A 26,164-nucleotide genomic window follows, 5' to 3' on the forward strand; every position below is an offset into this window, starting at 1 on the left:
TTCTAAATCACGCTTAAAAAAAAAAATATTAATCATAACTTTTGGCCACTCCTACAACACAAGTAGTAGTTTATTTAAAAATATATACAGTAATTTAAATGACACACTACTAAAACTGCCACCTTTTGCTGAGTTTAAAACAAGTTCCAGCCCTTTTATGAAGCAGTGTATTACTTTAACTCAGTATGGTCTTTCCCCAAATTCTACTTATTCGTCCATTTTCAGTAAGGGGGCACAGTAGATCCAGAGACTATCCCAGGGAAATCTTGCTGGAAAGCAGCCCGGATGGGAGTTTAAATCTTAGGGTAACTAATCAACAGCATGTTCTTGGGATGATGGAGGAAACCCACTCAGAGACACAGGGAGAACATTTTAAACTCCAGATCAAACTGTGGAGAGCCAGCACCATCATTAACAATCAGGTGCTATGATTGCTTTAATGCACTTCTTTTTTTGTCTTTAAAAAAAAAAATTTTTTAACATTAAAAGCAAGGCCATAATTGCCTGAAGTGTTTTCCAAAAAGAAACATAAACCAGACAATTCAACAAAATGTTTAAATACAAATATCAGTCTGTACAAAATGTGAAATAATACAAGGACTTACACATCCAGTAGTAAATGGTATTTTGCTTTTTCAATCAGAGAAAGACAGTTAAAAAAAAAAAAAAAGTTTCAAAATATAACCATTTACAGGCAGTGTTGGCTTACCAGCTGCCATAGCCCCCCCTAGGGGGAGGATGTCCACTGCCATGGAACGGATTCCCAGGCCAGGTGTAGCTCTGGATAAACTGAGTCCGGTGAACTACACCTGGCTGAATTCCTAACATGTTTGCCATTGTCCCTTGTGTCAAATTGTTCCAGGCCATATTACTGTTGGGTAAAAGGCTTCTCAGGCCTGAATGTGTGAACGTGTTGGACACTGAGTTGTTGAGTATCTGGGATCTGAGTCCCATAGTGTTGTTCTGAGAAGCTCGAACAGCAGGCCACAAACCGCCACGATGCATCATCCTGTCCATTGTGACTAACGTGTTCATCCCGTACGATGACCGTCCAGGCACTGGCCGTTTACCACCTCGGGTGGCGTCGTTCCTGCTAGTCACAGTATTGTCGGCAGACTTGGTGCTACTTGAGCTGGGTGTCGGGTTTTTTGTAGTTCCCTGTTCCGAAGCCTCCTTCTCCTGATTCGAGCCAGTCTCGGTACCACTGATGGTCGGATTTATCGGAGGTTCAGCAGTGATGCCGGTGTCAGTTGTGCGATTCCAGGTAGGTTCTACGTCGCTACGTGTACCGCCGCTGGTCTTCATGACTACAGAAGCGGGCTCAGCCATGGCATGTTCTGAAGCGGACACCGTTTCTGCACGGATTTGCTCTCTTTGCCCAACTTCCTCAATTTGACGCGAAGCCTGTGAGGCAGCAACTCCTTGAGAAGCTTGAAATGAGGAAGCAGACTGATTTGAAAGACTGCCATCATCCAGGGAGCCCTGAGGAACAGATGAAGGCTCGTCGCTTTCATGAGGATGGATACCGAAAGATCCCGGTGACGTCTCGCCTTTGTGGGAACTCGCTTGCCTTCGGGCGTTTCTGAAATGGGAAATTACGTCTCTCAGAGCTTCAAAATCTAATTCGCTTGGCATCCCAGGGGTTGGTGAGGGTAAAGTAACTATCGTCGCTTTGTCTCTTACTGAATAGTCGGATACACCGAGGTCCGGATCAGTCGGAGGACGAGGATGTAGGTCTGTACAGACAGAGGGTCTTTCATCATGGGCAGATGTCATGTCTCGGGTGTGAATTTCATAGCATAGTCCCATGTCCTCCTCCCTCACTAAAGTCACAAGCAACATTACACATTAAAGACAATTGTTTTAAAAAAAAAAAAAAACAACAACATATTTTAAAGAGAAAGTCTAAAAGTGTCCACTACAATGAACACGAAATACCAACTTCAGCAAGTTTTAGCTGTTCACCAGCTGAGCATTATGAATAGGATGTTTTCTTTAGCGCATTCATGATTACTTACATACTGGGGAAGTGGGACAGGAATGCAGATCTGACGATGCTGGTTTGTCACCTGTTTCACCGATCAGACTGGCCATATTATACAGGATGTCATCGATGTTTGCAATAACAATGCCACTGTTAGAATAATGTGGAAACATCTCAAAGCGACGCTCTGTTAAACAAAAGGAGGTACAAGAGTTATACAAAATATTACACCAAATCAGAGTAACCCTATCATAACTTGTCAGCATAAATGTCTGCAATATATGATATGGTTTAAAGTAAGGGGATCAGTATAAAAAGCCTTCAATATAACGAGATTTAAAATTTTTTTAAAATCACCTGTGAGATATATTACATGACGCTGGCGGGTGTTCTGAGCCTGAAGCTTCACCAGACAGTCCAGGTCAGGTGCTTGGTGCGACGGAGTATCGCATTCGTGATAGGACAGAAACTCGACTATTTGTTTCTTGTGGTAGGTCGTCATGAGTTTCAGTACGTTCAGGGCTTCGCTTTTATACCTGAGGATAAACAGATCATTCACAAACGTTACAGAATTGAGCATTTGGGGGGATTGAGCATCAATCTAGCGATGCAGAGAGAAACTATAATTAATATGAAATCTATAATTAGTGGCACCATTTTAATGAATGGGCAAATAAATGTCTTATGGAATAAAAAGCACTCAATGGTTGAAATTTCAAAGCAGAGCAACAAAAAAAAAAAAGTTTGACAGACAGTTGTTGACATGGAGAACTCATGTGATGGATATAAAAATACAGAGTACATCATCAGTTAAAAACTACAGTTCATATATCTGAAACGGTTTAAGAAATATAGTCTAGAAGACCATATAGTCTAGAGGGGGGGGGGGGGGGGGGGGGGGTTTACATCTTTATAGCCAAAGACTTCTTAATCAGTTTAGTAACTTCAGGTGATATTTTAGTAATTATTTAGAAGTAACAAACCTGCTTTGCACTTTGACCTTTTTGTGAGTTTTACAGTGCACCCGCCATCTCCACGGACTCTCAGGTGTGTTAAGCTCCTCGAGATAGTGAAGAAGAGCCTGAAGTCTCTCTGCGAAAAAAAACAACAAAATTTTCCAATAGAAAATAGATGAATAGGAACTTTACAGGTGGGTGAAGGTGAAGCTTCTCAATGTAGCCTGGTTCTGGTTATAAAATAAAAAAAAAGCACCATGAAAGGAGTTAAAATAAAAATGATTCCTTACCCTGTGTGATGAAGTCAGGATTAAGGACAAATTCATCAGAGACGATGAAGCCGCCAGAAACGAACAGTTCGTTGTAGGTGTGATTCTTGATGTCATCGAGACTGTCTACTCCAGCGAAGTTTACTGATCGCAGCTTTTTTAGAGACACTAATGCAGGAATCTGAGAGTACACAAAGGCAAGTGTACAAAGTTTAAGTTACTAAAACAATATGAAATTGTTATTAAAGCAATACAAGTGTGATTTCCTCATACAGTGAATGTCACACCCTAGTGAAAGAGATATAAGCCTAATCATTCCAGTTTGCAATGTCAAAATGTCCACAATAATGAAATATAAACACAATACCGGTCAAAAGTTTGTGGACACTCGACCGAAATGTTTCTCATGAGCTTAAAAACGTTTTGATCTGAAGGTGTGTGATTAAATGTTTGAAATAGTGTTGTAGACAAAAATATAATTGTGCAGACATTTTTTTTTTGTAAATAAAATGTTCGTTTCCTAATGAAAGAAATGAATAGTTTTTTAAAAACGCACATTCCAAAAAATATAAATATTCCAAAAAAAAAAAAAAGGCAGTTTATTGTACCTTATGGATGTGGGCAGCGATGTCTATATTTTGGATGACGATCAGGAGTTTGTCTTGACTGTCCTTTTTCTCAAGAAAGGTCTGAGGATCGCACTCTGGGTTGCCGAGCCTCGTTAAATAGTCCTGTAACAGATGCAAAGAAAGATGCTGCAGTTCATTTGGCACACTGGTCAAACACGCACAATTGACAGCGATCAATGAAAAAGAACCATGGGAAGACTACCGATGATGAGAGATGATCTGGTTTGGGAATGAATGAAGGATGAAAATTTGTGACATTTTCCAGAAAAACAACTAACGTGAGTGAATAGTGTCAACAGCTACACTACCGGTTAAACGTTTGTGGACACTCGACTGAAATGTTTCTCATGAGCTTAAAAACCTTTTGATCTGAAGGTGTGTGATTAAATGTGTGAAATTGGTGTTGTAGACAAAAATATAATCGTGCCGACGTATTCGTTTCTTTCATTTATTCACGAAATAATCTTTTTGATCTTTATACGGATGTCTCGGAGCGAAATATTCCAAAAAAGCAGCCGATAAGAGTCCAGCGTCGGTGTGAACTCCTTTAATACTGTTTAAAAAGTATCTCAGGGAAATCCGTCAAGAAATCGGGTGAGAAAATGCCATGAGTACACTGCCGGTGTGCAGCCGATGCTATCGTTCATTTAAACGAAGCGAGGAAACACCTGGAATTTGGCAAACCACCTGAAAAAAGGGTCCTATATTATGTTTGTTTGAGGCAGCTGGCATTGTAGCCGTGAAACCAGCTAACGTTATGCTCTATCTTTTAGGCCTGCCACCATATCAGTGAATTTAAACTAATGCTTGCATTCAGAGTATAAGGGTGTGTGGGTGTGTGTGTGCGTTTAGGAGTGCACCTTAGGACTTGTTATTAGTCATTGTCAGGCAGTGTTTGTTAACTAAAATCTCTCTCTCTCTTTTTGCCAGTATTAGTCAGAGGAGGATGACCCCCAGGAGTTTTTTTTTTTATAATAATAATTATTTTTTTAATAATAAAAAAAAGATATTATTTTTAAACCACACTGTGGTATGGAGTATCGTGTACTTTTGGTGGTATCGGTACCAACTACTAGATTTTTGGTATCGTGACATCTCTACCTGGTTATAAATCGAATCAAGTGGTTATGTTCTGTTCTGCACTGGTGCTTCACGTTACCACTTTTGACTTTAGAGACTCTGAAGAGATGAGACGCATCAGTTTGAAGTGTGGAGAATAAACATGTTTCTTTGTATATTCAGATCACGGTATCGGCTTTTCTCTCGTTATCTGTGCACTACTGCGCTAAGAACGGACCGCCAACACACAAATCATACGTAGTCGGTGAAATTCTGCACCTATGATACTAGGTCTCTACAGGTGTACCTAATAAAGCGGGAAATCAATATAGAACGTATAGCAGAAGGCATACAATTAACGGCTCGTGACATGACGTGCTGTACCTTTATTTCCCAGCACACGTCACTCTCCTCATCCACGCAATGGATGTAGAAGTGGACGGTATTCTTTTGCACATCCTTCATGATCTTCACTAGGTTGTTGATCACCTCAGGTTGGAGCTGACTAATAAGGTTGCTGATGGCAGCTGGAGCCGGTTCTATAGACGTAGCCGTGTGGTTGTTTGTCACGCCGCTATCGGTAATGCTTTCTCCTGCATCCGAGATCACCCGACTGCCAACAGATCCGATCGAAGTCTCGCCTTGATGGGCTTCAAGCCTTTCACGCGTCACTGCGCTCTGTTCTGCCTGCGTTAACCCGTTGATCATTTGCATGTCATGAAAGTGTTGCTGCTGGTCCTCTTTGGGGGTCGGAGAATTAAAGGTAAACGCAGGTTTCGCTGCAGCGACAGAGCTGGGAGACTGAGCAGGTGCGTTAATGAGAGAAGAAGAAGAAGAGACAGGAAGAACTTCAGGAACTGAAGAAGAAACGAGTGCCACGATATCCCGTCTATTCTTCCGGGGATCTAAGAAAGCGCTTACGCCTTCTCTGAACGAGTTAATATAGCTGTGCACGGGAAAGGGCGTGTTAAAATGCGAGACGTACTCGGAGAAAGGTACAATGGAAGTCTGTGGTGGATTTCCCGGGGTTTGAGAGCTAGAACTGGGCGTGCAGTACGCACATTCCTCTCGCAGAAGATCCTCGACCTCAGCAGAGAAGCCAGAGATTTGTGCGTCGACTATGCAGTCGACGCCGCTGAACAGAGTGCCTTTCTGCTCTCGACTATCAGAGACTTTCAGCTCGTCCGAGACGTCCATGTCCCGGTCCTCCACGGAGCTGATCTCAGGTTCGGCCTCCACGTTACTGCTGTCAGGCTGATCAGGAGGCGTGACATCCTGTTTCTCCGGGCTGGTGCGAGTAGACACTGTGGGGCTTTGGATGAAACGGGGATCCTCAAAATTTCTGTTCCTTCTATGGCTGTATCTCTCAATCTTCAGACCTGTGAAAGCATTACAGCTGTCAGTTGTGTTCTAGCTAAAGTTAACCTTTAATCGCTTTAATGTTTCCACATGCGTTTGCACACATTACCAGAAACATAACCAGCTCAATTCTGACAACTTTAAGAAGGATATAATTTACAGCAAAAACTCTCTAATAGATAGATATTTACCAGCAAAGTGCTGCAAATCAAATCAATCAAAAGTATGCGGACACCTGACCATCACACCAACATGTGCTTTTCGAACATCCCATTCCAGATCTAGTCCCCCATTTGCTGTTATAACAATCTCCACTCTTCTGGGAAGGATTTCCACTAGATTGTGAAGCATGGACGTGGGGATTTGTGCTCACTCGGCCAGGAGAGCACAAGTTAGTGAGGTAAGTTCTTTCACTCAAGTGCTTCCAATCCAACCGTGGCAAACCATGTCTTCATTTAGCCCGCACTGTGCACAGGTACACTGTGATGCTGGAAGCTTGGCAGTGCTGGTGCTTGAACCCCCGACCTTCCGATCAGTAACCCCGAGCCTCAACCGCCAAGCCACCACTGCCCCCTTGTGGTCACAGTGGTCATGTCACAGCATGCAAAGACATCCTATACTTTGTCTTCTTATACTTTGTGGACACAGTTTGGGGAAGAACCACATACGGGTGTGATGGTCAGGTGTTCACAAACTTTTAGTGTATGTACATATCATGAATGTACACTAAACAATGAATGTAACAATGAAGTTTACTTTCACATTAACTGATTTCTGCTTCGACCTTATAGAAATTGCAACTATATTGTGTATGTACACATTCTTAAGTTCATCAAGGGAATGAGGTGAGAATGTAGGATTAAAGTTTTCTATTTGTATATTAACAGAATCAGGAGTTTGTCTTAAAGCTTCTATTGTGAAATCACTTCTTGGTAAAACCACCACATCGAGTACTTTTACCATTCAATATAGAAACAAAAACACTGGCCCTCAGAACAAGGTGTGGTAATAATGTGAACTAATACAAACTGAAAGAAAACATTTGAATAATTTTGATGACGCTGTATCTACTTCTACTTAAAACATTTCCCTTTTCGCTGAACGTGTGCTGTTAGGCCGTAACACTTTATATCTGATTAAGACGTATTCAGGATTTGTCTATACCTGTTATGGGAATAAGCACCCAGGGGATTGACCTCTCTCCAGGTATGTTGTCACCACGTTGTTGTCCATTGCTATCGGAGCATGGACTGAAAGCCTCCAGGCTGCTCAAGCTACCAGCAGTTTCTTCCTAAAATTAGAAACTCCAGTCAGGTCTAAAAAAGCTCATTACAACCATAGCTGCAGGAGAGAAGTAAAAAAGAAAAGTACACCCCATGGAAATTGTTGGTTTTCTTCACTTATTTGGATAAGCAAACATTTAATCCTCTTTGAAACAGTGCCTATTAATAAAGTTGATACACTAACAAAAAACAGATCAGTCACATGGAAAAAAGTAAGTACACCCCAACATTTATCACACCTTCAAATCCATAAAATTTGAATCAGGTGATCAAGCATGGATGCCAGTGATTAGAACCGGTCTTATTTAAACCCCTCTCATATCTAGTGTCTGGTATTCCCTTTGCTATTGAGGTGTACGGTGTCTAAAGAGTTCTGTAAGGCCTTCAAACAAAAAAAAGGTTGTGGATGCCTATGAGTCTGGCAAGGCATTTAAAAAGATCCCCAAATGATCTGAAATACATCATTCCACTGTAAGGAAAATAATCTACAAATGGCGCAGATTTCAAACGGCTGCCAATTTATTCAAGACTGGCCGTCCCAGCAAATTCAGCCCAAGAGCAGACCGTCTGATGCAAAAAGGAGTCTCCAAGAATCCCAAAATTTCATCACATTATCTGCTAGGAAGTCTTGCAACTGTTGGTGTCAAAGTGCATGCTTCTACAATCAGAAAGAGATGCATGGGAGGCATGCCAGGAAAAAGCCTTTGCAAGACTACAGTTTGCCAGTGAGCATGTAGGCAAAGACCAGGCCTTTTGTAATAATGTGCTCTGGATAGATGAATCAAAGATAGAGCTGTTTGGCCACAGTAAGAGCAGACTGTTTGGGGTTGCTTCACTGCCTCAGGGTCTAGACATCTGTCAGAAAGTTGAAGCTGAACTGAAAGTGGACACTTCAACAGGATGATGATCCTTAGCACACTAGCAAATGCACCTAGAAATGGCTTGGAAAATAGTAATGGAGAGTTATGGAATGGCCTAGTCAAAGCCCGGATTTGAATCCCATTGAAATGTTGTGGGGGGATTTGAAACAGGCAGTACATGCAAGAAAACCCTCAAACTTCTTGCAACTGAAAGCATATTGCATGGAAGAGTGGTCAAAAATTCCAGCAAGTCTGGTGGACAATTCTGCAAAACGCCTACAAGAAGTTATTTCTGCTAAAGAGGGCAATACTAGCTTCTAAGGCCAAGGGTGTACTTACTTTTTCCACAGAAGAATATCACATCTATTGATATTTCTGTTGAATAAATGATTAAAAAAAGCTAATTTTCCTTGTGGTTTTGTTCAAATATATCAATTCTGTTAACAGGCACTGTTTGAAATATGATCAAGTGTTTACTTGTCCAAATATGTCAAAAAAGGCAACAATTTCCATGGGGTGTACTTATTTTTTCATATGACAGGATACAGTATGAGGGTTGTGGTGTTGTCATGGTTTGGCTTATAATCGGACTGTTTCCTCACCACTGAAAATGCCAATTAACATGCACTTCTGCCCATTCCTTTTCTTACAGTCACTCTCATATAGCACGTATTTCCTTACAGCCACTCTCTCTTTCAGCTTATAACAACAACATCGCGATAAATAGTGACAGTGTGAGAGATTTTCTGGAAAGGTCATTCTTAAATGCATCTTTCTAAGAAAGAAGAGCAATTAGGAGATTTAGTGAAGGTTAAAACTATGGCCGATGTTAAACAAACAGCATCTCTTTATTGTGAGGAAATGAAGGACTGTGAGACGTTCTCAATTTAGGAAAGCATCTTCACATGCAGATAAAACAAGTCAGTCAATGATTAGAATCTACTGCTACTTAAAACTTTAATCTTTGATGCACTATTACTTCTAGGACACCCTTGTTTCCTAACAGGTCCATACAGAGCAACTGAGAGCATAAGAATAATGTAAAAATACAATAAACAATATGGTACCTCAAGATCGTTTTTTCTTTGTGCCTCTCGATCGTCTTCATCCGTGAATCGTTTCCGAAGGTCGGTGTCACAGTTAGTGGGGAGGCCCAGGCTGGTCATGCTGTCCTGTAGAGTCTTCTCAGTGTCTTCACTGCTCTTTACCAGTTCTCCATCAGCGTTAGTCAAAAATGTGTTGCATATGGTTTTGGTTAGTTTGTCCAGCATTGTAACCAGTGCTACCGGAGCATTGTCCTTCCTCAGGTCTGTATCCTGAGAGGTTTTGTTGAGCTTGTCCAGTAACTCCACAACCTTCAGTGCCTCCTGAGTCTTGTCCTTCCTGAGGTCTGTGTCTTGAAGGCCAATGCTGGTCAGCACGTCAGCCAGAGACTGACAGGGTTTCTCAGCTTAAAAAAAAAAGAAGAAGATACAACTAATCTGAGTGGTTGAAGCTGTGAGGACACTGTTGCTAGGTCATTTGATTGCTTTATGGATTTAACTAGCTATTGTGTATCTAATATTTTATATGGACAATATAAAGACAGTGAAAGAGAGAGACCCATCATAATTACAAAAAAAACCAAACAGTTACTTACTGATACAACCGAAAAATAGATTGCATATGACTAAGCTCACATGTAAAATTACACTTATCATCGACCAAAAACTGAACTTCTATGGAGTTGGCCATAATGTGAAAACATTAAATAAAGCTTGAATGCTTCTTACATTAAAAACAATATAAACAATCACAATCACTTCTGCTCCCAGCCTTCTGATTGCCTAATAGTTGTCTCAGAACAAAAGAAAGAGAAACGAACTGAGCTAAAGAAAGATATGCAATGAAAAAGTATGAACAGAAATTTGAGACACAATGTTGATAAAATAAAAATAATGACGGTATAGATTAACTTTCCGACTTAGAGGTCAACGCTGGAGGTCCGAAATATTTTCACTAAGCATTATCCCTGTAATATCAGACTTTGCCTGCATATTTTTTGCCTACCTTGACTTTCTTCAGCTTCTCCGTTGCTGGGTGTGGCCATCCTCGAACACTTTGCACTTATGTTCTGCGCTTCTTCCTCCAACTTCCTCTTTAAACCATAAGTATTCACTGGCACGTCTTTCTGTTTGGCTTCATTCATTTTATTCATCTGAATGAGCTTTAAAATCTCGTTCATTCCCTCTGGGTCGCTAGGAGCCTTGGCAGCGTCTGCGGTCTCTGGGTCGGTTCTAGACCCGGAAGCGCATCTGTACATCTCCACCATGTTCTTAGCTTTTTCAACAGGCATCGTGTACAGACTGGGGCTGTAAAAGTAGGAATGAATGTAGCCTTCCCAGTTGAATCTCTGCCTCGGAGCAGGAAAGAGCTTCTCCCTGTCGTCCAGTTTGATGTCATAGTCGAGTCGGACTCGCTGGATGGGTTTGGATTCCTGGAGGCTGTTGAGGTATTCGTGGGCCTGCTGCTCCACGCCGGCGCTCAAGTTTTCCGGAGGGTTACATCGCACTTTGCTGAGAGCGTAGTGGTACGCTGGGATGAAGCTATTCAGGTGTAGCATTACAGGGTCCTGGGGCCCCGGGGTCAAGGATGTGCAGGCAGCTTGGAGCTCAGGTGCTTATTGGATATAGAATATTCACAGAATAAATAAAGATCTCACACCTATTCAAATTATCGTATAATTGTAAGGATTGATACAGCATATGGGTATGCCAATATAAAAACTTTTACCATTTAGATAATTTTATACCGGTAAAAATAATGTCAGAATTCTTATACTAAAAACATTATAAAATGTGGTGTCTCAAGAGAAATCCTCTTAACAAGACTAAAGTTAATTCTACATAATTGAATACTCACATTAACACTTGTTGCACAACTGAAATTTGAGCCGACTGTAATATTTGTAATGTCATTAAAGTTTTGAAGACGGCATGAAAGGGAAATTTCTTTTTCTTTTTACAAACTGGCATTTTTGACTTTAACGGCATTATTGGGGGTGGGCTGGGGGCGAGACTTTGGGTTTTATCCCTCATGGTATGTTCACACATGCAGCGATTTTATCACTACAAGTCGTCAGTCACGGTACTATGAAGTTGCCAGTAGGCGTGCCTACTACTGGTTGCCATAGTAACATTTATCAGTGGGTGGCGCACCGAGCATTCCACTTTAAGTTTTCTTGAGTGTTAGTATACGAAATTCACCAGTGGAAACATGCATCATATCCTATGATAGATCGAGACTACATATACACAAACACACACAGTCAAAAATTTGTGGACACTCGGCTGAAAGGCGTGTGATTAAATGTTTGAAATAGGTGTTGTAGACAGAAATATAATTGTGCCAACATACTAATTTCTTTCATTAGAAAATGACCATTTTATTCACAAAAATCTGTTCTTTTATTTTTTTAATTTATTTAAATGGATGACCCTGAGTGAAACATTCCGAAAAGCAGCCGATAAGAGTCCGGTGTAGGTGTGAACTCCTTTAATCCTGTTTAAAAAGCATCTCAGGGAAATTCCTCAAGAAATCGGTCGAGAAAACGCCAAGAGTACATTTCTGGAAATTCTCGGCAAAAAGGCCGTCTACTTTGAAGATGCTAAAACACAAAATTATTTTGATTCATTTTGGATTTTTTTTATCATGAAATAATTCCCATAGTTCCATTTGTGTTATTCCAGAGTTTTGATGACTTTATTATTATTGTAAAATGTGCACAAAAAAAGTGTCTAAACTTTTCACTGGTAGTGCATGTGGGAGTCCTAGAAGTAAGTGAAAGATTGATCTCCAGTTATTGCTGCTAAAGGTGGCACAAACAGATTTTAAGTTTAATGGGGCAATTAGTTTTTCACATTGCTGACAGGTGATGGATCACACTTTTCTGCTTCAAAAATAAAAAGAAATAGTAAAAACTATTGTGCGTTTCCTCAGGTTGCATCTCATACTAAAAACAGAAGAAATCAATATGGGGCAAATACTGGGGCCGGACTGTCTGGGTCCACAAAACAATTATGCAAGCAGGCAGCGTGCGCGCTCTACTGTCCTCCCATCGCTAGTCACTGTACCAAATGGCTCCAAATTTGCATAAAGTTAAACTTTTCTCAACTCTGGACACACCCACGTCTAATAGCCAACGGTTGCTGTCGCTCATTTTGCCGGACATCTTCAGCTCTCACTGAAAATGAATGGTCTCCCATCGCTTCGTCACGTGTGAACGTACCATTTAGATTTGACTGGCTTGTGAAAAGTTGGTGGTTTGCAGTCAGTCATAGAAGACTCCGTGCCTCTGCAGCAGCACTGGCACGCTCACGAGAGAAAGGTAAATGGAGGAGGCCGTATTTATTTAAGCTTAGAAATACAGCTGGAAACAAATGCTGACCCAAATGCTCACCCCGTTTTTTATTTTATTTATTTTTTTATAACTGTAACTTTACAGTGATCGAGTCAAAATTAGAGGCTGTTTAGAGGAAGCAAAAAGTCACTGTGCTTTAGTGAAGTTTACCAGCAACAAATCATTTTGTCTACCAAATGTGGTGTACCAAGCCATCATTGTTACACACACAAAAAAAGGACAGTTTGGTCTTTAATGTCAGCTACTTGCGTGACAATTCCTCACAGAGTTCGACCGCTAATACACAGGTGTCAGTAAAACACACAAGGGTTTAATCCAAGATTACTGTGTTTTATCAATTTGTGGTTAAATACTTACAGAACTTCGACACATCCTGTGCATGGTGATAGATGAAAAGAGCTTGAGAAGATGTTTTCCAGCCTGCTCTGCGTTCTTCAAACATAAAAACAGTAGGACATTTTATAGCGTTTTTTTTTTTCTTATGAAGTTACGCGTGTATGTTTTGTAAAAGACCGTCAACATACCACTTGAGTTGAACATTTGGCCTGAAGACAGAAGGAACAGAAAACCTTTGTCGTTCACCATGTTCATCAATACCTGCACATTGCGGGAAAATGCTCAGATTAGGGTGGAGTTCTAATGATTTGCAGTGCACAACACAAATGCACAAACAAACTGGCGTTAAAATATAGTCAAACATATTATTTAACCTTGTGCGTCACATCAAGAGACAGACACCTACCAGTGCCTTTTTTTCAAGCTCCTGAAACAACTCGGCCAGGTCCTCTCCTGATTTGTTTTTCTCTGCCACGACCTCAAACAGACTGCAGTACATCCCGCTCTTGAACACTGCACAACGAGACACATCATGGAAATGACACAAACAGCTCACAGTTGCTTGTAAATATACATTTGCATTAACCAGAAACAGAAATATATGATCATGTAGCACATCAACACAGCACACTGTGTGCCCTAGAGCGAAAAAAAGAAATAAATCAGCACGTCAATGGGCAATATTTTGGCTGTAAGTTTTGGTGTTCTCTTCTGGCGGCGCACATAAAAGATAACGTTCGAATCTGGCTAGAATCGTTATTTTCTCTCTGCATGTTTAACCGTGTTAACAAGTTTTGCACTGGAAAATTTATTTTGCTCGGTTCTGTCAGCATTTCCACATCCCCCTGGGTTTCTGATACTCAGAAGACTGTCCATCATCCATGCACGCTAATTAATAGTCAATAAACGTTCTACTGTCAACTACGTCGTGCTAAGCATCCAGGACACCGATTTCCCTGGTAAAGACTGAAAAAGTTTACCTTCGTGGCTGCCGGAGTAAAGATCCCAGGAGAAAAGTGAAGATGGAATTAACTGCTTTACTTGGTCCAGTCTCATGACTTTACCCATCTCCAGCCTGTCTGGTCTGCAAAATTAGCATTACAAGATTATTTAAACACGCATCGTATGTGGATCAACACAAGGAACAAAAAAAAAAAAAAACAATAAAAAAAAAAAACTCCTCTAATCCAGGGGTGTCAATCATATAACCTCATTTGCTGTACCGCTTATCCTACACAGGGTCACAGTGAGCCTGGAGCCTATCCCTGGGAACTCAGGGCATAAGGTGTGGGAGACGCTGGACGGGGTGCCAACCCATCTCAGGGTATGATCACACACCCATTCAATTTAGAGATGTCAATCAGCCTACAATGTATGTCTTCGGACTGGGGGAAGAAACCAGAGTACCCGGAGGATTCTGGGAAACCCCAGAAGCACAGGGAGACCACTAAGCCACCGTGCCTCCCTGAATTTAGACTCTTTGGTTGTTAAAATTGTTTTGACAATTTGGTAAAAAAACAAAAAAATCTTATTGCATCAGGGTGCAAAAGAGAGCAATAAACATAGCACCATACTGACAATTTTAATTCTACATTAACAAGCTAAAGATCCGATATATATTCCTAATCAAGTCTACAAATATTGGAAACTTTTAATTGGGTGATCATTGTACGGTAAACACGAGTAATTTGTTTTTCTGGTAATGAACTGCAGTCTGTTCAATGTAAAGGAACACAGTGGGGGAAAAAAAAACACGCTCGCCTCCATGTTCATCTTATGTTACAGAGTTAACAAGCTAATATGTCTAGAACGTTAAGTGATCTAAAGCAAACACTAGTATATACAGTATAGACTCATTTAAAGTACTGAAGCGCTACTTTGTTTACTGTTGCTCTGAGCAGCCATCCTGTTATGACATCATGTGCCGAGTTGAGGAGATCTTTCTGACTTTCCATATAGGAATTCAGAGAGTTTTCTCCCCTGATCAGAGATGGGAAATGCAGCATAATCTACTGCAATGTAACCTGTTATCTAAATTGAGTATGACATCTCTGGACTGACTGTTACGAAGACGCTGCTGTGAAAGAAGAAACTCACATCTTGAAAGGTAGAAAAGGTTGCGAAATGGAATGAAGGCTTGCTTGATACACTTCCTTTCCTCCGTTCACAAATTGTCCTTTCCAAACAGTGTAGCCACGTCTTTCTGAAAGAAAAAATGAATATAGGAGGATATACTTCAATCGTGGAGTAGCACTTCAAAAATGATCAGCTTTCTGAAGTGGCTGCAATTCATCTTAAAATTCTGCAGGCAAAGCTAAGTGTTACTGCACAGATCTGTTTAAATAAATCAAATGTTTTTATTTTGTGGAACAACAAGTGAACAGACCTCTACCTGTTCCTGATGGCAGGCTGTTGGACCTATGAATGGGGGGGAGAAGCAAAAACAATTCTAGATACCATTCTGATAAGTTAAATAATAAGCAAATATGCTAATAGCGTATATGGGATACCTCTGCAGAGGCGAGGCTTTAGGGCCCGCTGTTATAGCCTCCTTTGCTTTGAACTGAAAAGAAACGACAGCATATGGACACACATGCCTTGGTCTGGACGCAGGCTCAAAATCCACATACTCATAGAAATATTGCTGTGAAAAACACACAAACACCAACAGTTAGTGAGAGACTTGAATTGTTCAAACTATTAGGAATCTTTACTGTCACATGACTGAAATCAGTCAGTGGAAATACAGTTTATAGAACAATGCAGGAAGTAGTGCTACTTAAATATTTCGTTGCAGTAACAGATGAGTATTGAGTACATGGACACAACAACACCAGAATAAGCGCAAAGACAAAAAAACAAATAAAGTATTATACCTGAGTATACTCGAATGCCTTGTAAGACATCAGGGCCGTCACCTTGTTGGCGTTCTTAGAGAAATGGCTGTCAAATTTGGGTGTTGGGTCCAAACCTCTTAACATGTTATCATGTATGCTCTTTACTTTACCCTAAAAACAGAATAGAACACTTGTTAATCGCGTTCGAGGGCTATGAAATCTGCACGGTGAAATTTTTGAGTAGCTACCTTTATCACTTTAAAGATGATCATCTCTCCGGTGAAGCCAGGCTCATAGGGACTGGCTTGTAGCAAGTCGGAGAACTGACACAAGTAAACGCCTAAAACGTCAAAAAATATATACCGTTAATTTGTTTAAGGCTTGGATTGTAATCATACAGACATTTCAAAATGCTAAAATGTTACCTTTAGTGGAATGTCCCAAAAGGCTCATCCAGCTGTTGCCGACTGATAAACCTTTTTCACAAATCAAAGGGACCTGAAAACAACACATGAATTGTTAATAAATGTATGGTGTGTGGTCATACGGGTTCTGCTGATCACAAAGGTTCTTATTTTGAAACTTGAGTCATCGAACCATCTTTAATCCAGCTCAAATAAAGGAGGTGGAGACCAAAAGTCGAAAAAATGGACAGAATAAACGGTCTGAAATGAAAGCTGCCCGAGGATTTATTAAGAGCAGCCAATTACAACACTGACATTGAGAGGGTGTGTGTGTGTTCGCTCTAACACCCTCCTTTGTAATTGTATTGTCCTGAGGTCTGGGTGATGTTTTACATGTTGGCCCAGTCTGTATTTGTTTCCTATTTGATTAACATTGGTGAATTTCCTTAAGCTTCAGGCTAGACTAGCTGCGTTTGACTAAATCTCAGACCTCCTACTCAGGGAAAAACAAAGAAAAAATGCGAATAACTTGGAAAATATATATATATTATATATAAGCTAACATGTGGCAAAAACACCACCACATGGTTCTCAAAAAGTGGTTAAAATGATTGATGCCAAGTTGGTTAATGTGCAAGTTGTTATTGTCAATAGTGATTGGTGGAGTAGATGACAGTTTGAACCAATCTGGGCTTGAGCGGTATGACTAAGCAGCAACAGCTATTTCCTGTTTGGCTCAGGAACAAACGGCTTTCCTTGACGAATCAATGCTGCAGAATGTGATAACGTAACCACAACATATCTGCATTCAATACGGAGCATCTGAACATCCGACTGAGACAAATGTCACAAATACAGACTGATATCACTGAAAAGCTGAGGATCTTTACTTTTCGGGACTTTTTAAAGCATACGGATTAGATTAGCACTTCAAAAGTTTAAAACATTCTAGAACAACAGTTATTTTTAGCTGCGGGCGGCGGTTTCGGTCTTTGAGGATTAAACCCTGAATATACATCATTTTTGCCCACTCTTAAAAATAAAGGTGCCAGAAAATTTGGTTCCATTTCAAGAACCTTCTGATGTTAGGCTCTTTAACACCATAAATGCTTAGACCATGTGTGTGAAATGATCGTTTAATTCACTTTAGCACCAATCATCTGTATGTATGTAACCATTCATGTAGCACCATGAAAGGTTCTTTAAGGAGACAAAACATCTCTGAAGAAGCCTTTAGACTTACCTTGTCAGAAAACAGGAAACAAAAGGACTCGGCCAGTTCTTTTTCAGTGCGTCCATCCTGCTTCAGCTCTTTCCTCTTCTCAACGAACTGCATATAAACATTGAAACATTTTCAATCTCTAATGTCAAAACTCCACCAAGTTTCACACGAACACACCACACATTCAGAGGTGGACGACTCACTTGCCTGAGACAAGCTGATTAACAAGTCCAGACATTTTTTTTTTTTTTTTAAATTGGCTGCTCCCTATTACTTTTGCAAAACAGACTAAAAAACCTTATGCTTCTGAATCATGCTGTGTGCTTCCCTACACACATCAGACGAGGCTCAGTCAGCAGGCTCTACTTACTACACGCATTAAATACCTTGCATGGTTTAGAGACTGATCTTTTCAGAATCAGGAGCGCAAAAGGGTGTCCAAAGATGTACCAAGAAGCACCTCTTTACAGAAAAATGCATTTTCAGCATGTTTATATAATCCTTTGTTAAAAAATATGCTCTTTAATATTCGTTTATTATTAGCCGTAGATTATTCGGAGCGTCCGCCATACAAGACCCTATGTATGAACCACAACTATAGAAACGGTAACGTATTAGAATTAACATATTAATATAAACCTGTGATTTGACATAGAACCGGAGCTGCTGTTATAGAAAATTAAAACAACGCCTTCTGACCAATCGGATGCCATGATTCAACAGTGCTGCAGTATTAGGAAAAATGACTAATTGTGAAAGTGTCATCTTAACAGAGGAAACATGTATTGTATGGTAACTTCTTTCTCTCACTTCTTTCTCCAGAGGCTCGTTGTGGACGAGGCGAGGTTTGGTGTACACAAAGTTCGCTTGTGAGGCAGGATCCTTGTAGCTAGAGGTGATTATGTTGAGGATTTCTGCAAACTCTCTGGACTCTGAGGACAAGTACTGGAACAGAGCTAAGGACAGAAACAAGACATTTAGTTAGTAACCCACACTGGGTCAAATGACCTCTCTGAACTACAGTCCCCTCCGAAACTACTGGAACGAGGCCAATTCAGTTGATTGTGCTGTAAACCAAAGACATGTGAGTTTGAGGCCAAGAGATGGGTAAGAGACGAGAGCTTAAGATTTCAGCTTTCAATTTCCTGGTATTTACATCTAGATGTGTTAAACAACATAAAACACACAACCTTTTGTATCAGACCACCCAATTTGTAGTCAGTGTAAATATAAGAACAGATAAGTAAATTCAAGTAAATAACACTTAATATTTGGATGCACATCCCTTAGGGCTGAGCGATATGGCCAAAAATATTATCACAGTACTTTTCTTCATATCATACAACACCAATATTGATCACGATACACATTCACATCTGTACGCTGCACATTTTTTAAAAATTTCCAAGTTGCCAGCCATAGTACTTTGAAAAGAAAGAAAGATAAATCCTAAAACAGTAAGAACAGTCTCTTCAAAACAGTACAAAAGCAATGGGTTTGAAGTGTGCTAAAATGTTAAAATATTTTATGGAGTTCGTCAATCGAGAGCAGTTGGTTATGAATATTAAAAAGGCAAGATCATCGTTTTAAAGCTTTATAAGAGCAGTCCAGTATTTGAAGAGGTTTTCATATATATTTACATTCAGATGTCTAATAAAGGGGAAAAGAAGGCCTTGTGATTGAGGAATGATACTGCACTGAGGTTTATGGGATAGAAAATGTATAAAAAGCTTGAGTGGACCATTTTTCTATTTTCCTTAAAGTGACAAAGACACAACTAGCTATTCCTACAGTAATTTTACTTGTCATCCATGACGTCGCTGAATAATTTTCACACAATTTGAACAAATAATCTCTGTTTGTTATGAAAGGCTCGTGACATGCCATAACTTGCTCATCTCCGTATTTCTTTGCAAATTCCAATCTGGCTTTCTGATTTTTACTGACAAGGAGTGGTATGCGTCTTGTGGTATGGCCTCTATATTTCTGCTCTCTAAGTATTCTTCGAACGGTGGATTGTGATACCTTCATCCCTGCCCTGTGGAGGTTGTTGGTGATGTAGTTTTTGGGGTTTTCTTCACAGCTCTCACAATGTTTGTGTCATGAACTGTTGTTTCCAAGTGGTTGCTTCCTTCTTCAGGACATTGTGCAATGTCTCTGATTGATTTTCCCTCTTTTCTCAGCTTCAAAATGGCTTGCTTTTCTCCCATAGCCAGCTGTCTGATCTACATGTTGGCTTATCCATTTTAACAACAAATGCAGTCTTCACAGGTGAAACTGAAGGCTAAATCCAAGAGGAGATGGTTCAGAGCTATACTATGCTCACCTACAAATTCTACATGTTCTATGTCGTTCAACACATCATAAATATAAATATGCACATAAATACTAGGAAATAAAAGCTGAAATTCTAAACTCTCTTCTCATATTCATCTTTTGATCTCAAGCCAAAATATCTTCAGTCTACAGCAATAAAAATTAAATGGCCTTGCCGTTCCAATATTTTTGAAGGGGACTGTACAATAGAGCAAAAAAAGGTCCTGGGATACGTCCAATTTGAAGCAATACTATTTTTACACGGGAAAAATAAAACCAAGTGAACAAACTCCGTCCGTAAATGAAGTAAAGTGTAGTCTGATACAATGTCTATATTATTTTGAGAAAATAGTGCCACAATGTGTGCACAACTGTATTATTTATTTATTTTTGTAACCATACTAAAGTGAGACAAAATAAAAGTCTTTGATAGACTTAACTACCATAGAAGCATGAACTACCCTGGATGTCTGATTCCCCATAAAAAGTGACCGGTGACTGTTCATTTTCTATGCAAGTGTACCACACGGAGCTGCAAATCTACCAACAAAGTCAAGACAATAAAATTTGAATCAAGGATTTTTCTCCCCCAAAATGTAAATTAGATATGATGCAAACGATTAGCTTCAGTGAACTCCTTGAACTGATCTTCACCGCACTTAGAAATGGAAGAAAAGACACCATCTTGTGTTTTCCTGATCGTACATAGTGACTGCGTACATGAAAAATAGACAAATTTAGTGCCAAACACTAGCACGAACACATTTATAGATTACCCCAGTATCTTTGCAAACATAAATATTACATTATTCATAACTTTTTCAATTAAATGAAAGAAGACACCTTTGAAATTATTTAGTTTAACTTCATTTAGCCTGGACTGACATTATTTTCTTCAACATGGAAATATAATGTTGCTATAAATAATATACAACAACCTGAACAGCCATTCTTTTCATTAACACTATAAATATGACCACACTTCAGAACCACATAAATCTGTGCATCTGTTAAGCCAAAGTTTTAATCAAAGTCTTTCTCACAAAACTGGCAGGGTTTTCAGTCATCAGATAGCACGGCTGTGTGGGTCTAGGTCACGCTCTGACCACAAAAGACAGATGGGTGTCAAACACAGGAAGTGACAAACCTTTCCTTCATAGTTTACATCCTGTGTAAAGTGAACGAACCCACATTAGCCAGATGATTCAATGCACCAAAACCCTGTGGTAGATTAATTTGTGATTGAGATGCAGTCTTTTTTTTAAAAAAGCGTTCGGGTGTATTACAGATTAAAATAAATTTACCAGCTTCTACAAGGACGTGAAGGTGCACTTGAGATTTCCTAGCCGAGTGTGTTTCAGACTTGTGGCCCGAACGATTCTGAACATTTCTATAGTTAAACAAAACTATTATTAAATTATTAACGCAAGTGGATTATTTGTTATGAGTCATAGTAAGATTTCACTTGAATAAACCGATTATCAAGTTATGTCCATTTGCATCATCTCTTATCATGACTGAAGATATATCTGATGATACCAGTCTCATCCAGGGTTGTACCATGGACCCTAGTCCAAATGCCCTCATAAAAAATTCAAACAACCTAAATACGTCACAGTACAAACCCTAACCATTGGTGGTGTGAACTGTTATGAATTACACCATGCAATTAAAGTGCCCATTACTAATGGGTTTTATATATACAGGTTACCCTCCGAAACTACTGGAACAGGAAGGACAATTTAATTGTTTGTGCTACACACCAAAAACATTTGGGTTTGAGATCAAAAGATGGACATGAGACGAGAGTTTAGGAGTTTCGTATAGAACCTTTTGTATCAGGCCACATGATTTTTAGGCAAGCAAAAGTATAGGAACAAATAAGGCTTGAAGCAAACACCACTTAATATTTGGTTGCATATCAATGACATCACCAGACTGTTGGTTTCTTCTGTTGTGCTGCTTTTCCATATGTCGCAGCCTCTTTCAGTTATTGTTTGTTTCGGGGGTTTCTCCCTTCAGTCTCCTCTTCAGGAAGTGAAATGCTGCTCAATTGGGTTAAGGTTTTTTGATCGACTTGGCCAGTCTAAAACCTTCCACTTTTCCCCCTGATAAAGTCCTTTGTTGGGTTTGCAGTGTGTTTTGGATCATTGTCTTGCTGCATGATAAAGTTCATCCTAATTCATTTGGATGCATTTCTCTGTAAATTGGCGGACAAAATGTTCCTGTAAACTTCTGAATTCATTCTGCTGCTACCATCACGAGTTACATCGTCAATAAAGATTAGTGAACCTGTTGCAGAAGCAGCCATGTAAGCCCAAACCATGACACTACCACCACCATGTTTCACAGATGAGCTTGTATGTTCTGGATCATGAAAACATGATCTTTGGCCTTTCCATCACTTTATTCGAGGTTAATCTTAGTTCCAGAACTTTTGTGGCTCATGTCTGTATTTCTTTACAAATTCCAACCTGACTTTCCGATTCTTATGGCTGATGAGTGGATTTCATCGTGGTATGGTCTCTATATTTCCACTATCAGTGGTAGCAAGGTGGATACACTGTATATCAAAAGTATCATGGTTGCTGTTGTTTTTGGGGTTTTCTTCACAGCGCTCACAATGTTTGTCATCAGCTGCGTTTGTTTTCCTTGGCTGACCCATTCAGTGTCTGTTGCTCAGTACAGGACATTCCCCCAGGACATTCCAAATTGTTGCATTGGCTATGCCAATTTCCCCTCTTTTCTCAGCTTCAAAATGGCTTGCTTTTCTCCCATAGATAGCTCTCTGATCTTTAGTTTGGCTTATCCTTTTTCACAACAAATGCAGTCTTGACAAGTGAAACTGAAGACTGAAAACCAAGAGGAGATGTTCAGAGCTATTTATTGTTTAAACAATCAATCTAACAGGACACAGCTGGGTAATAAGAAACACCGGTCAGTCACATGTTCCAATATTATTGTTTGCCTACGAACTGGGTGGTCTGATTCAAAATGTGCTATGTTCTATGTAATTTAACACACGCACATATATAGACACTTTCCTGCCGACATTTTCTCTTAGGGATTCGGTGTTGCCATCTTAAGAGCTATTCTTCATCTTTATTGAAGCTTGTTAAATGAGCCCTTGGAGGCTCAACATAATTGTAGGCTTCCGGAGCAGAAGGTAGAGGCTAAACCCCGCCTCTTACTGCAATCAACCAATAGTAACTTAGCAACTGTAACTAGGTATACGGGCCTCTGTCAAGCTTTCAGGATCTGCCATATGCCACAACACTGAGCGACTAAATCGGAAAACATATGAAACTCTCTCAGGAGATTGTTATTCCATGTTGGGTTTTCGCTTCGTTAACTTCATTTATACCACAACACGGTAAAATTCTTCAGACTGATAGGTCAGAAGGAGTGCATTTATTTTCTATAACAGCACGGCTTTGGCAGTAGTTCACAAATCACAGGTTTATATTAAATGTGCTCGTTCTGATAAATTAGTGTTTCTATAGTAACAGCCAATTCGCAGGGACTTGTATAGTACACTACTTATAATCTAAGACTAATAATAAACCTTTTTTTTTTTTTTTAAGTACTGTTATTTAACAAAGATGAACTGTGATGTAGTGAAGCTTTCTGACATTTCTAACAGTTAAAGAAGGACTCTCAGGTGTTCTTGTTCTCTCAATGTCAGACTGGTGAGGGAAGGAGTGCTTCTAGCATAAGCAGTATCAGGAACTATTATCTCGCAGACATTTCATAACATTACATGGAACTATAAACAGTTCGTTAATAATGATAAAAATTGCAATCATTGGCTAGATGCTGTGGTATAAGCAGAAAAGCACACTTCAGACTGCCTCATCGTGGATTATTTTCTGCAAAATGTTATTCTTTACTTACGTCTGCCTTAAATTCAGTCATTTATCTACTCCACCAGGGGGCGCTACTAACACACAACACTGGCTAGCTAGACCGCTTCCATAATATTGCCCGTGACAAATTAGCTAATGGAATATTTATAGATATTATAAGTAATAGCATATTTATTTAAAAAAAAAAAAAAAAAAAAACTGCAATAACCATCAGTGACTTGTGCAGAAACTTTCTAACTATCTCAACAATAACATGGAAAACTGTTCCATTTAATCCAGTTCAAACAGCATTTAGGAAGAAAATAGTTTGGATTGGATTATTTTACAACAGCATCACGTTCCAAACCATTTTATTCTTCTTATACCATGGCAACTTACATCCGTTACAATTTTCATTTATTAAAAGAACAAGTCATGCTTATTCTCTGTTTACAGTTGCACGCAATGTTGTGGAATGTCCGCAATAAGTTAACTTATGTCAGGGGTTCCCAAACATTCTGTGGCCAAAAAAAAAATAAAGAAAAAATTCCACAAACCTCCCTTAGTACAGATTTATTTCATGAACATTATTTAAATTTGTTATGTAATATTTGATCTACTTATAAGTGCCATAGTGCTTTCTATTCCGTTGATGTTGGTGCTTGGACCCCTAAATACAACTTTGATAGTGTTGGGTTGTGATTTCCACCACAGTGATAAAATCACAGACCCCACTCTAAGAACCACAGACTTATAACAGATGTAAACAACCATTCGCTCACCAGCGTTTCTTTTTTCTGATCTTAGTATTCAGATGAGTAAGAAAACACAATGTCTTGAAAACTTACTATCTGGTACAAAGCGCTGAAGACTCATTGCATAAATTGTAACTAAACATCACAACAACGATTACATGTTTTTCTTTGTTAAACAGCACATATATAGAATACAGCCAAGATTCCCCATTCGCCCAAGTAATATCTCAATCTTAAATAAAAGTCTGCTGTAATTGCAGTGTAAAAATCAGCTTAAGCCAAATTTTACTGAGTGTTGTAGCTCAACTCATTTTCTGTTAACAATTGTTAATTGCTATCCTGTAACCAAAGGTAGATGCAAACTTCACTTGAGCATCGTATTGTCTTACAACATTTCTGCCAAGTTGCCTGTCCAAATCTCATATTAGTGCTGTCAGAAATTGGTATGTTTGACAGGTGGAAGCTCAAAACAAGGTACATAAGACCGCCAGATATGGCTGAAGGTCAAATTTCCCCAGGTGTGAAGATGTATGACCTGGCACCTGGTCACCTCAAGGGTGAGGAACAAATCCTATCCTTCTCATCTCGACCGAACAGTACTCAAGAGCTATAATTATTTATATTTCTTCTCTCAATCTTCTCAACATATTTCAAAACATTTAGACACATTTTCCTAGCCATACCTGTTATTATCAGTCTCATAACTGATTCGAAGTGCAAACTTTAGCACTGTATTGTTAGCTGTGATATAATTTCTCTGCCAGTCTGCTGCAAGTTGTTGATTATAAACTGTTAGAAGAACAGGTAGAAGAAGCTGAGAGCTCTGAACGAGATCAATAAGAACAGGGCTTAAACATGGCGGGAGGTGAACTCTACCAGGTGTGGAAGGTAAGAGGTGTGCCATGGAAACCGGTCACCTGAATCCAAACAGCGGGCTAACTAACAAGTTCCACCTGAGGATCAGCGTTAAGAGTAACCTGGTCATCCAGCTAGTAAATTCCACCTCAACTCCCTGCTTTCATTTAATCTCATGTGTAAAATCATATCAACAAACCATTAATGAGTTGTTGGTTTTTTGTTTTGTTTCTTATTTAAAGAGTAATATCTGGATGACTAAAAATAGCACGTGACAGCCTCCATGTTTGTTCTGAGGCTCCCAAAATCCGCAAACAAAACCAACCCTGTAGAACCGTAAACACAGCGGCAGAATGAAGGCACCTCTCTTTTCTTTGTTCCTCCTCGGTATCTGAAAGTTGAGCCGTTGCGGTTCCTCGGCTAATCTGTTAGCCACGACAGAGGAAGCGTGGCGTTTCGTGTCTGCGGCTTTGACTCTCGGCGCGTCCCGAAATTCCGTCGCTGATTCTTCCTCACAGTCGGATCTCGGTTCGCCATCTTGGCTCAGCGCATTCGCGGCGCGCGATGGCTCGAGCGGGTTTCCGGCGCGTGACTGCGCTCTCTCCGCGGCTCTGCCACCGTGACACTCCATTTCGAGGTTATTTTGCGAGCTCAGACATTAGTCTCAGGTCATCTGCGTGCTGCCCAAAAACCAGTGGACCCTCCCAGCGTGTCTAACCGCTGCACACACACTCTGCTCCCGCATTCTCTCAGCATGCGCCCGCCATGGCGTTGGTGTCGGGTGACGTCACGCGAA

General features: G+C 39.9%; 1 protein-coding gene across 3 annotated transcripts; it reads right to left on the reverse strand.

Annotated features, from left to right (window-relative positions):
- Positions 1-52: 52 nt before the first annotated feature.
- tasora (transcription activation suppressor a) lies at positions 53-26,164 on the reverse strand. 3 transcript variants are annotated; one of them, XM_017450678.3, is made up of 24 exons: positions 25,732-26,164; positions 18,408-18,553; positions 17,619-17,705; positions 16,397-16,469; positions 16,220-16,311; positions 16,011-16,142; positions 15,645-15,778; positions 15,521-15,552; positions 15,232-15,337; positions 14,115-14,218; positions 13,541-13,647; positions 13,323-13,395; positions 13,156-13,230; positions 10,449-11,057; positions 9,467-9,849; positions 7,421-7,547; positions 5,282-6,276; positions 3,818-3,940; positions 3,231-3,390; positions 2,968-3,076; positions 2,342-2,520; positions 2,019-2,171; positions 1,684-1,823; positions 1,363-1,582 (listed from the first exon to the last, which is right to left on the reverse strand). In XM_017450678.3, exons 1-24 carry the CDS (start codon positions 25,997-25,999, stop codon positions 1,511-1,513), a joined length of 4,479 nt encoding a protein of 1,492 aa, XP_017306167.1. In that variant the 5' UTR covers positions 26,000-26,164; the 3' UTR covers positions 1,363-1,510. The 3 variants fall into 3 exon arrangements, with proteins under 3 accessions (XP_017306166.1, XP_017306165.1, XP_017306167.1); XM_017450677.3 differs by having other exon boundaries at positions 53-1,823; positions 15,527-15,552; XM_017450676.3 differs by having other exon boundaries at positions 53-1,823.

Source organism: Ictalurus punctatus, chromosome 21 (assembly GCF_001660625.3).
Source record: "Ictalurus punctatus breed USDA103 chromosome 21, Coco_2.0, whole genome shotgun sequence".
NCBI lineage: Eukaryota > Metazoa > Chordata > Actinopteri > Siluriformes > Ictaluridae > Ictalurus > Ictalurus punctatus.

What these genes read in the sequence shown, in the direction of transcription:
- tasora (XM_017450676.3), bottom strand. Translation starts at nt 25,999, where the DNA reads ATGGAGTGTCACGGTGGCAGAGCCGCGGAGAGAGCGCAGTCACGCGCC. An exon ending in AAAGCCTCGCCTCTGCAGAG is followed by an intron (nt 15,553 to 15,644) that starts GTATCCCATATA and finishes CCCCATTCATAG; the next exon opens with GTCCAACAGCCTGCCATCAG. An exon ending in CTGTCCCACTTCCCCAGTAT is followed by an intron (nt 1,824 to 2,018) that starts GTAAGTAATCAT and finishes TTGTGACTTTAG; the next exon opens with TGAGGGAGGAGGACATGGGA.